Raw genomic sequence first — 12,954 nt, forward strand, 5'->3', positions numbered from 1 at the left:
TTTCATTTTGTACAGGGTTTGAAGCTAAACTGAAAAGTTGTGTGTGTTGAATACAAGACAAATGTAAAAAGAAGAAAAAAATAAAGTTTCTATCATACAACCGTAGTAACTCTGAGGACCCTCTAGGGGACTTGGCCCTCCTGTAGTAACTCTGAGGACCGCTAAGGGTCCCGGACCCCCTGTAGTAAAGGGGGTCGGTCGCTCTCTCTCGCTCTCTCTCTCTCTCTCTCTCTCTCTCTCTCTCTCTCTCTCTGTGTGTGTGTGTGTGTGTGTGTGTGTGTGTGTGTGTGTGTGTGTGTGTGTGTTCGTGGGTGCGTGCGTGTATGCGTGGGAGGAGGGGAGTGGCTTAATAATGACATCGTATGTGTGTCAGGGAGTGGTGTGTATGAAGTAACACAGTTTGTTCAGACTCCATTTTTTTCACAACACAGAACAACAGCAGCGAAGCAAAGCAAAGTTTGTTGTTTACCCAGGGTGTTGGACTAAGTGCGAAACTTATTTACAGCCAGACCCTGCATGGAAGCCTTGCTCAAGGGCTATTCAGCGGTGATTCATGATTGATGTGATGAATTGGGGAATCGAACTAGGGACCTTCCGGTATCAAGGCCGCCCCTCTAACCACTAGGCCACCGCTGCCACAGCGAACAGTGACTCCATTTGAGATACCATATGTAGGGTAGGTGTACCGTGTTTATGTCTCTATTGTGTAGTTGTGTTGATGTGTGTAGTCGTGTTGATGTTGTGTAGTTGTGTTGATTTGAGAGCGTTCTGAGAGCTTGTAGATCGGCTATATTATCGGTAAACAACACCGACACTCAGCCAAGTATAAATCACATTTGTTCTTGACACAAGTTGACTACGCTAATAAAGGGGGAGGAGTCAAGGTGTCGACTGACAGATCAGGCATCCAATCAGGTGCTTTGGGCATAGAGCCGTGTGTGTGTGTGGTGTGTGTGTGTGTGTGTGTGTGTGTGTGTGTGTGTGTGTGTGTGTGTGTGTGTGTGTGTGTGTGTGTGTGTGTGTGTGTGTGTGTGTGTGTGCGCGCGTGTGTGTGTGCGCGTGTGCGATGCAGGTGAATGTTTGGCATCGGACCAATTCATTTCTTAGGCATTAGATGATGTGTCATAATATGCTGTAAACAAGCTGTTTTTAAATTATTGTGAATAATACATTTACAGTGTTGCAGATCTACAAGCTCACAGTGAGCTTGTAGATCTGCTATATTCTAGGCTCAACACCGTGGTATGAAGGAGCATGTCTGTCTGTCTGTCTGTCTGTGTCTGTCTGTCTGAATGACTGTCACATTTCTAGAAATGTGCATAAAATAAATGTATTTGATGTTAAATATGAACACAGAGAGGGTGTTGATTTCCATCGCCTGTGAACCCTTGGTGTTGGGAGCTAAACATGTTGCACAAAATCATAACTTGCTTTCATCCACTCAATTTGATATAATTCCCACTTTTCATATAGATTTATTTTTTTAAGTTTCAAAATAGCAGGTCACAACGTGGCACTATGCTACACATTATGACTGTGTAGATCCGCTTTTTTTATATTTGTCTTATTAGAAGTATATAGGTTGTATTAGAAGTAGATATATCGTATTTAAAGTATATAGGTTCTATATAAGTATATATGGTAGGCGACCTGCAGGTTGTTTTCCGATCAATAGTTTTTCGATGTGCTCACTCTATCATTTTATTGAGGCATTCTAAACAGTGGCATGTATCGTTTCTGGCAGTGTTGCCAGATTTTGTGAGAGAAATAAGCAACCAGGTGTAGGAAAACGAGCCCAAAAGAAGCAACTATAGGGCACTATAGGCCATTATAGCCGATCTACAAATGTGCTATTTAAAAAAAATCTTGAAATAAAATGTGGAATATTTGGATTTTTTTTTAAACATTCTGACAACACAAATATGGTTCACGGGTTCCTGGCACAAAACATTTTCATATACATAAATGTGGCCCATGTCATGGACCCCCAATGTGGGGGTCCATGACATGGGAATATTTGAGAACCACTCGTTAAAATAATGTAAAAATTGTGAAACAAGCCCAAATAAGCAACTACACTTTAGAGCAACTTCACAGAAAAATAAGCCTAAAGTCGCTTATTATAAGCGGACATGGGAGCACTGGTTTCTGGCTCGTCAGTATCGCGATACTTTGACACGTTCAGAAACGTAATTTGTGCTCTTTAGATAGCTCTATAAAATGTGTACACATCGAAAAGGAACACAGCAGAAAACAATGTGTGATATTTCTTCTTTTATTTTCATGGACCGAGTATTTTATAAAGGTCACAGTTGTTCAGAAATAGTGCTTGTTCCACCATGGCTCTCATTGACTCCAATGTATTCCACGGCTGCAGTTTGGCTCCCGGCCGATGAAAATTACGTAGATTGATTTGCCGTACCTTCTTTTTATAGCCTTGAGATGAACAGGGAACTTGTCAGTGAAAGTTTTATTTACAGTCACATGCATTCATATGAGGAAGACTGACAGCAGACACAAGGACATTACATTGGTATGTTATGTGAAAACATTATGTATTCATAGGTTTAAAAAATAATGATCAGTTAACCTCAACCATTTCTCTATTATAATACTGTTAACTTATGCATAGGCTGTAATAGTTATTTCCTACTGTACTTTTGAGAACATTATTAGGCCTAATGTACAGTAGTAGCTATGTAGCATATTGTGAGACGAACCATCTTATTCAGCAGGCCTGAGGTTCAGTTGCAACTTTTTGTACCAGTTGACATATTTTTTGAATTTGTCCTCAAGTTCATTTGGTCTTTTCTTCTTCATAGTTGTCTTGGTGTGTTGATGGGGTCAGAAGACTAAATGGAAAGTGATGCGAGGTTACAGTAAGCTGTGTGAACTGAGACGAGGTAGGATATGATTATTGTTCTGTCAGAGTTAAATATTTTATTTTGTGCTCAGTGGTTATCAACCTTTTCAGGCCCGAAAATAATCGTATTTGAACCGGGGACCCCCCAACATAATCAAAATAATATTTGAACTGGGGACCCCCCCCCAACATAATCATAAACATAGTAGACTTGCAGATGTCAAAAATGTTGCCTCTTTCTTATATTATTGGACAATTTGGCCAATGTTTGACCAGTTTTAATAGTATAGTTTGTTGATTACTTTGTTGATGCTTTTGATTTTAGGTATTAATAAGGTCTTAAAAGTCCTTACATTGTCACTTCACTGTCTGGGGACCACCCCAAAAATCATGTGGGGGGGGTACCGACCCTCATGTTGAGAACCACTGTTGTAGACAATGCAAACGTAGCATCTGAAACTAAATGTTAAAAATGAACACTGTTTCATTCACAATGAGTGGTGTAAGGTAATAAAGTACATTTACTCAAGTATTGTACTTCAGTCAAATTTTGAGGGATTATTACTTAACTGGAGTATTTCCAATTTTAAGTACTTCTACTTCTACTCAACTACATCTCAGAGGGAAATTTTGTACTTCTTACTCCACTACTCCACTGTCGCGATGCAACACATTGTGAGCTTGTAGATCGGCTATTTTCAAAATATTTTTATACATTTGAAAACTTGTGAAATGGAACATTCTGCAAAATGAGTACTTTCTACATTTGGTACTTTAAAGGTATTGTAGGCAACATTAAGCCTATATTTGAAAAATACCTCTATCTATATATTTTGCATTTTTTCCCCTCTATCAGCCACTATATAATGATGCTGGGGTGTTTTCCTGCATTGAAAAACACTCCTCTTTCTGAAATCCGTATTTTCCCTACTATTTAGGTTACACATCCGGGTATCCGGTGCGTAAATTCACGCACGCATGTGCGCATCCGTGCGCGTCCGTGCCCGTGTGAACTTTTTACTTTCGGTTTTAAAATGCTCTCAAACTCCGTTTTTGATGCACATAATTTACTTTTCAAAAAGCGTTTGGATAGAATTTAGTTGTTTAACTTCATATATGTGGTCAATTTGTCATGAAAGAGCCTATTTAAAAATAAAAATTCGGAGAACCGGCAGGGGTGGGCAGTTCCTTGAATTGTATCCATATAAAGCAACCCATATTCGGCATGGCCCGTTTAGAAGCCTCCTTACTCTATGGAAGTCCTCCCTGCGACACCCCCTGGTGGTCGGGGAAACGAACTGCAGGAGTTTTTTTCATTGTTTATCTCAGAATCGCCTACAATCCCTTTAAGTCCATTTTTATACCAATACTTCTGTACTTTTACTCAAGTTCCGGACTTTTACTTGTATTTGTATTTCTACATGGCAGTATTGATATTTACTTAAAGGGATAGTTCAACCCCAAAATGACTTTTTTTCCTGTCAATTACACACCCCATGGAGACTTGAATTCATGGCGATTTTTACGCTTTTGTCGCATTCCTGAGCCAATAATTTGATGACCGGCGGTGGCTCTGGTAGGAGACTCAACGTGTCAACTTTGAGTCTCCTACCGGCATTAGCATCTTAACGCCGGTCATCAAGTTATTGGCTCAGGAATGTGACAAAAACGAAAAAGTCTCCATGAATTCAAGGCTTCATGGGGTGTGTAATTGATAGAAAAGAAGTGATTTTTGGGGTGAACTACTCCTTTAAGTAAAACAAGTACTTTTTCCACCACTGTTCGTTCATTCAAATGTATACTTATGTGCACTTTTGCAAGTTAGTCACTAGTTAGTAGGCGTGATTCCTACTGGGTTTCTTGTGTGTTATGTTATGTGATGGAGAGTGCCTGTCACAGAGCATTGCTGTTCTGTCCGAAAGTTTGTAGGCCTATGGACTTACTGGTTGTATGCTTACAATTACAATGCATTTAGCACGTTTATACTTTATTGTCTCCGAGATTATGTTTTACCCCCTGTCTGTCCGTCCGTCCGTGTGTCCGTGTGTGTGTGTGGGTGTCCGTCCGTCCGTCTGTGAACAGCTAATCTCCCGCACTGTTGCCTTGATCGCAGCGAAACTGTGCACACACACTCCCTGGATGCCAATTCAGAACTTCTGCCCCACATTTTTCACATGGGCCTGTTATAGCGCCACCAGGAGGTTGCTTTTTGCAAAACAATTTTTTTGACAGTACTCCTGTTGTCCAAACGTCACGCAAATCGGTACACAGTATTTCTAGTCATTAAACCAAACGGGTCATTCAGATTTTTCAATTTAACTCTGAGTCAGAGTTAAATGAACAAAAAAAACTCAGTGAGAAGTGCCCTTCTCAGCTGTGATGACATGCCTGTCTAAGACAAGTCCCTAAGTATTAGAGCATTATTATAATTGTATATCTGTAGGCTATATTATTTTCTATTATTGTCTATTTCATTTTCTTGCTTAATATTTTATTTTGTTTATTATATCATTTATATGTAGAACAATATGTGGTACAAGTTCCAACAACATTTTGCTGCTTGTATCTTTATAAGTCAGTAACAAGTAAAGCTTCTTGAATCTTGAATTCAGCACAAGTCTAATGTTGTTGTAATTCACTGCAGAAGGATTTATGTTTTGTTATTGAAAACTGAACATTCTCAGTTCTCACAATAGGTAGGCTAGTCCTATACCATTTATTTGTAATTTAATCTAATGTTAAGACATTTATGCTTGAATGACAATGGCCGCGTTTCCCAACGAGATTCGTAGAGATGCTGTGTTGAGCATCTGCGCAGGTTCTACGACGGGTCTTACGTGTGTCCACACAATCTGCGCAGTACCATAGCAGCCACGTAGATTTCAGCTCATGCGCAGCCTACGCAGCCTGCGTAAGAGCCTGGGACCCGGCGAAACCAACGCTCTACGCTCATTAGTAGCAGCTGGTTGTGCCCAACGTGCAATCGCTTCCCACGTCCACGGCATTACGTGTCTGCTAAAACTACATTTGGGAGACAGAATGGCGTATCCTACTCTCCTCCTACTTCTGCGAGAGGCGTAGCCCTGCAGTGCTGCCCTACGAAGCAGTTTGTTACTAGCGCCCTGGGGCGGTAGTAACACCCATCGTAGCGAAATAGATCTATGAAAAGACCGACCGAACACACACACACACACACACACACACACACACACACACACTTAATTTATATATGTATATGTATATGTATGTATATATATATATATATATATATATATATATATATATATATATATATATATATATATAGATAGATATTGCGGCCGGGCCGGTGCGTAACGACAGCTTGCAGATCTTTTTTTTGGGTAGGGTGAGCGTCCTCTATGCATGAACCCGAAGTTTACAAATTGTACTGTACTCTCACTAATGAGATCTGATCATCTGATAAAAATATTAAGCAAGCCAAGTTAACTAAAGGACGTAAGACCCCAGTTCCCCTCACAAAGTGACAGCTGACGTCTGCAAGATATAAATGTATATGAAAAAAAATAAAACTACCAAAAGTAACAGCTTTTAGTATGGTTCGTCCACTAGCCTAGCGGTCTAGGCATATATCACACAGTTTGGGAATCCAGCATGATAGCTGTCGCGGGTTCGACTCCTAGTACCGACGACCTTTACTGTGTCTCTCTCCCCATTTATTGTCCTGTCCAAATAAAGGCAAAAAAGCCCCTAAATATATATTTTTTAAAAAGGACGCAGAATGTCCCATTTCCCAAGTTTAATTAAAAGTGTGTGTGTGTGTGTGTGTGTGTGTGTGTGCGTGTGTCTGTCTGTGTGAGACACACACACACACACACACACACACACACACACACACACACACACACACACACAGTGTGGCTGCTCACTACATGTGAAGTGTTGTGGGCTTATTTTAGCCATACACTGTGTGTGTGGCTGCCCTCTACACCTCAGATGTAGTGGGCTTATTTTAGCCACTGTTGCTGCCCACAACACCTGAAGTGTTGTGGACTTATTTGATAGGATTTTATTGGTGGTGGTGGTGGGGGTGGGGGTGGTGGTGGTCGTCGGGTGGGTATACAGTGTTCAGGTGCTCTGTGAACTGCTTTGTGACTGCAAGGTGAAAGGGGGGGAAGTGTGAAGTCAGAACAGGTCGATGAGCTCCTGTCTGGCCTGGATACCAGCTTGGTGGAGTGCTGCTCGCCGTGCTTGGGGTCCGGGGGGGAGGGGTGGTGGTGGTGGTGGGTCATCATCATCCTCATCGTTGTCCTCCTCCTCCTCCTCATCGTCCACATCATGTAATCCGGCAGCACGCCAAGCAATGTTGTGAAGCATTGCCGTCACCACGATCACCTGGCAGGACTTGAGGGGGGATAGGCGAAGACCACCCGCGGAGCGGTGGATGCAGCGGAACTTGGCTTTCCACCTGCCAAACACCCGTTCGATGCGAGTCCTGGTGGTGGAGTGACTCAGATTGAACGCTGCCTCCGCTGGTGAGGCCGGACCGTCCACGGGTGTGATGATGTAGGTGCGGAGGGGGTAGCCACTGTCACCAAGGAAGAAGCTCCCGCCGAACTCTCCCCTGGCCGCCCTCTCTCCCACGGCGGAGTTCTCCCACATGAAGGCATCATGGCTGGATCCTGGCCACCTGGCAACGATGTCCGTTATTAGACCATCGGGGTCCACCACCACCTGAATATTTAAGGCCGTATAGTGCTTCCTACAGACCCAGGCCGGGTCCACCAGGGCTGGATTGAGGAGCGGGATCAGCGTGCCATCCACCACACCAATCACCCGGGGGATCCCGGCCATGTTGTAGAAGCCTTGATGGACCTGACGTATCTCCTCCCTCGTGGTGGGCATCTTGATGTGGTGCCGGGCATGGCGCAGGAGAATCGGTGTCACGGCTGCCACACACCGTGACACCGACGCCTTGCTGAGGGCGGATCCCTCTCCAACCATCTCCTGGAAACTCCCCACTGCGTAAAAACGCAGCGCGGTGAGGAGCTGCACCTCCGGGCTGAGGGCGAAGTTGCGCCGAGTTGGCCTCCTTATATGTGGGGAGACCACTTGGAGGAGGCGCTGGATCTCCGCACGGGGCAGCCTGTACTTCGCTTGTAGAGCTCGGTCCGTCAGGACGTTTAGGGGGCTAAAATGTTGTCGGCGAAATGCGTGAACATAGGTCAACCGGCTTCGCGCACGGCGACGCTGGTTAGCAGCGAGAATATGCTGTATAGCAGCCATGGTATCTCACACATGTATAACTGGGAAATGCCTTGATATAGACTGGCAATCAATCACTTCATTGGTTTCCAGCTGTCCCAGCTGGGTTGGGGAGTGGCAGAATGTATATAAATTCTATCTATCTATCTATCTATCTATCTATGTCTATATCTATATCTATATAAATATGTTTCCTTAATTTCGAAGTTTTATAGTTACAAAGTGACAGCTGTGAATGGTTAAAAAATCTTTGGAAAATAGCAGATCTACAAGCTCACAACGCCTCTTAAGCTTGTAGATGTAATTTAATGCATAAATATATTCAAACGTTGTATTTAGAGTGGACTGCTTCAGGACATCTGACAGTTGGCTCTGTCACCTCTTATGAGATGATCGGAATTTGCTAGAATTTATAAACACCGGATCCATGCATATATAGGGAAGCAGTGAGCTGGGATTGAACCCGAAACTCCCACTCGCCAGCACGACACGTTACCAGTCATGCTAATAAGCCTGAGCTCGATAGCCAGGTCTTTTGCACGCCCTTTCTCGTTTTGTGTTGTTGAAAGTCTATTCTCGGAGGTGGGAAGCCTCTCAGCACCCCACCTACTCTGTAAAATACACTTTTTGGGCAGAAAATGAAATATGTCAGCGAGACGGAAATTATTTTTATTTACTCCACAGTGCCCTCTACAGATTTTGGTTAATGGTAAGTTCAATCCTACAGATCTGTAGAGGGCACTGTGGAGGAAATAAAAATAATTTCCGTCTCGCTGACATATTTTATTTGCTGCCCAAAAAGTGTATTTTACAGAGTAGTTGGGGTGCTGAGAGGCTTCCCACCTCCGAGAATAGACTTTCAACAACACAAAACAGCCTTTGCTTTGGTGAGTAGCGAAATGGTTTTGTTTATTTTTACTACTCTTGAGCACTCGCAGGGCAGCGGAATTCTTTGTACAAGCGCAGAGCGAGGGGTCTTCCAGGGCGTTAGAGGGAACACACTAACGCTCTGAACCAGGGCTACGCTGCTTAGTCCTTTATGCATGAACCCGAAGTTTACAAATTGTACTCTCACGGATGATCCGATCGTCTGATAAAAATATTAAGCATATGGCAAGTTAACTAAAGGTATATAAATGATGCTGAGCTAAACATGTTTCCTAAATTTCGAAGTTTTATAGTTAAACGTTATGATGAAAGTCCCCAGTTCCTCTCACAAAGTGACAGCTGTTGCGCTCGCCATGTTTATGAACGGTTAAAAAATCTTTTGAAACTAGCAGATCTACAAGCTCACAACGCTTCACAAGCTTGTAGATCTGCTATTTTCAAAAGATTTTAATACATATTAAATTTGGGAAATGGGACATTCTGCATACCTTTACTTTTGGTATTTTAAGTATATTTAATTTACTTGCATAATGGGGACACTTTTGTGTTTTATTTAACTTGCAGATGTCAACTCACCACTGTAATTTCATTCATAAATATATTATTCAAAAGTTGTATTTGGAGTGGACTGCTTCAGGACATCTGACAGTTGGCTCTGGTATTTTTATGATCCATTTCACTTTCGCAAAGGGTGTTTAAACTGCAGTGTAGCGGCAGACAGCACTACGTAGTTTACGTCGGCTTTACGTAGACTTCGTCCAGGAGGTCTTTACGTCTATGCTGTCTCGCAAATGTAGTTTTAGCACACACGTAATGAGAACCTACGACGATGGTGCCTCCTGAAGCCAGTTTAGATGCCACGTAGAGCACACACAGCTGCCACTAATGAAGATAGATCGTGGCGGGGTTGCTACTGCGCATGTGCGTGGAGGCTCTTACGCAGCTTCTAGGCTGCGCATGAGCTCATTTTCGTTTGGGAAACCTGGCCAATGCCTCTGCGTTCTCCCCCAGTGCGGGTGGTGGAGAGCCTAGCGGGGCCCGTAGAGCTACTGCTGGTGCGATTGCTGGTGTAGGTTTAGGCGATGGTGGTACAGGTGTAGGCGTCCTCGCGTCGAAAATAAGTTTGCTGTGAACAAATCTTTTTTTCCCCGCCGGTGCCATTGCTGTGTCTCAAGAATCAAAATTGAATCAAGAATGAGGCCGGGACCTTGTTGTGTGTGTGTGGTGTTTATATTGTGTGTATGTCATGACGTAGCAAACCGGTTCTGTACATGGGGGAGACGGACAGACACCTAATCACACCGAGGATGTAGAGAGAGAATAGATGTGTATTAAGCTGTCTGTCGGCCTTTAGTCTATAGGAGAGATATTCATAGTAAATACAGGTACACAAAAAGCTGCCTGGCTGAGGGAAGGCACGGTTTAAGGTAAGGCTCGGGCCTCACTGTGCGTGCCTACAGTAGATCCACGCCTGACCTGACCTACCAGATGTTGCCTATTATAAAGCCATATTCCATTATAATGTATGTGAAGTCCATTTGTTTAGGCAATTCACAGTCAATGGCAAGCAATAGTGTCAGCTGTAACTAGAGCTGATGATTTTCCATTATATCTTTAAAGATATAATGGAAAATCATCAGCTCTAGTTACAGCTGACACTATTGCTTGCCATTGACTGTGAATTGCCTAAACAAATGGATTTTGCGGTTTTCTCCTGTTTTACAACATGAGGCACTTTTTTCTAGCAGCAGTCACATATACGCGTCGCGCTAGATGTGTAGAGGCAGACAGGAGTGAGCAGATAAGAGTGGACGGAAGGGATATTTTTTGGGATGACGTCACATCCGTCCATTCCTTCTCTCAGAGTCGAGATCATTCCTAATTTGCGTTAGAGCGCAATTTTTTTTAAAGGACGTATATTTACGGACGTAAATATACGTTTTTTTTTGTTGTGTTTTTCCATATTAACACAGTTCGAATGTTGAGGAAGGTTTTAATTCCAACAGATATCCGTTTTAAAGTCATTAAATGGTTCAATTTGTATGTAAAAGTAGGCTGCTCTTGTGCGAGTTTGTGTGTGTTTAGGGGGGTGGAGAGTTGCTTGCCCGAGATTTGCATAGTGGTTTCGATTGGTCTTAGCTAGGCATTGTACTCTGGTTTCACTCTCTGAGCACATCCTGTCTTCACACGATGTGTCAGTGTTGCCAGGTATTTTTATAATAAGTTAGCCCCCAAGATTTTATTTGAAAAAAGCAGATCTACAAGCTCAGAACGCGTCGCTCGCGATGCAACGCGTTGTGAGCTTGTCGATCTGCTATTTTCAAATAGCCGATGTATACAGTAGGTTTAAAGTGCTCATGTGGCCATAGTCGCTTCTTTTGGGCTCGTTTTCCTAGACCTGGTTGCTTATTTCTCTCACGGAATCTGGCAACACTGGTCATGACACCGTGGTGTACTGGGTTTGGTGATGTTCTATATTGTCTGAATCAGCTTTGTTAGTGTTAGCGTTTACGTGCTAAAAGAGTGACTTAGAGAGCTGTTTCACTGTACAATGTAAGTCAATAAGGAGCATATTTTGAATTATCAATTTCTAATCAATGGAGCAATTCTTTTTTTAATTCTTGTCCACCTTACATCATGGCAAGGTTACGAGGCAACCCAAACCTCTACCAAAGTGGTCTTGCCCTATAAATGTAGGATAGGATAAGTGGATCAAATTACTTAAGTTACGCAAATTAAAATTCCATAAGTCACATTGTGTTTGACTTACCAAAATAATAAAATGGCCTACAGTAGGTCACACACATACAGTAGGCCATTATATTACTGCGGCGGGAACAGGCAATTTTACCCAAGGTGGCCAGTGTCATGGAGAGATCATTTAGGTAAACCATTATTTTAAGAAGATATTGCAAAATGTCAATAAACATGTGAGATCCACACTGTTTTAACTGAGGGTTTCCTTTGTGTTTCTGATAACAGGACTGATGACGTGTGTGTGTGTGTGTGTGTGTGTGTGCGTGTGCGTGTGCGTGTGCGTGCGCGTGCGTGCGTGCGTGCGTTTTATTGATTTGTACAGAGACACAACCTCCATAAAGTTCCCATCAGAAAAGCAACCAGCAGATGTTTGAGGTCTGGGTCTGAACTCCAATCAGCAAAGCCATAGAACACAACACACATCACACAGAAGATAACGGATGTGCATCCAGACAGATATAAGACTGATAGAACCAGAAACACACGTTAAACAATATGTTTATTTCAGCATAACTTCGATATTTTGTCAACATAATCTGAAATATGTATGGACAAAATGTCATTCATCATTTGACATCACAGTAACATTAGTCTAGCCAATGGACTCTGGTTAGTATAGGCTACAGAATACAGCGACATGGCGTGTACAAGTCAGTCAGCTGTGGAATACATCAAGAACGCCAGAACCGGCCTGGTGGGGGGGCTACAGAATCTTTCTATTATCGTGGAGAATCTGTATCAGCGAAAAGTGTTCTCTGAGGAGGCGGTCAGTAAAATAAACTCAGAGAGAGATGACTTTGATAAAACAAGGACAATACTGGACTTGGTCACAAACAAAGGAGAGAAAGCCTGCTATGAATTACTAAAGGTCATTGACTTAACTAGGAAGAGGACCTTAAAGGGACCACTCCATGTATCTGAAAATGTAGACTCAACATCCACTCAGAAGAGCCGTTTGGACCTACACCATTGGATCAGCTGCTTTTCTTTCAAAGATGATGTGGAAATGGATATCAACTATTCTAAAGGTATTGTATATGAAGGAAACATTGAAAAATACTGTTATTCAACATTTATATCCTGATTACTTCTTGCATTGTGAAGAGTGGGTAGAGTGTTAAAATGTGTTAAAATGTGAACCCATAATCTGTTCAACAATGCTGCCCGTAGGTTTTCAGACAGTTTACAGATTTATCCACTTC

General features: G+C 42.6%; 1 protein-coding gene across 5 annotated transcripts in view; it reads left to right on the forward strand.

The window, feature by feature from the left end:
- Positions 1-12,954, forward strand: part of LOC308073622 (uncharacterized protein) — an 80,784-nt gene that overhangs the window by 19,191 nt on the left and 48,639 nt on the right. For 4 of the 5 annotated variants that reach the window (XM_080412638.1, XM_080412637.1, XM_080412640.1 and 1 more), the window contains exons 1-3: positions 443-676; positions 2,823-2,903; positions 12,075-12,780. The exons of the other annotated variant lie outside the window; for it this stretch is intronic. In XM_080412638.1, the coding sequence (XP_080268764.1) occupies positions 12,390-12,780 (391 nt within the window). In that variant the 5' untranslated portion in view covers positions 443-676; positions 2,823-2,903; positions 12,075-12,389. Of the gene's footprint in view, positions 1-442; positions 677-2,822; positions 2,904-12,074; positions 12,781-12,954 lie in introns of those variants that run through there. 5 annotated transcript variants of the gene reach the window in all.

Source organism: Gymnoscopelus braueri (genome assembly GCF_963280865.1).
Source record: "Gymnoscopelus braueri genome assembly, chromosome: 2".
Lineage (NCBI taxonomy): Eukaryota > Metazoa > Chordata > Actinopteri > Myctophiformes > Myctophidae > Gymnoscopelus > Gymnoscopelus braueri.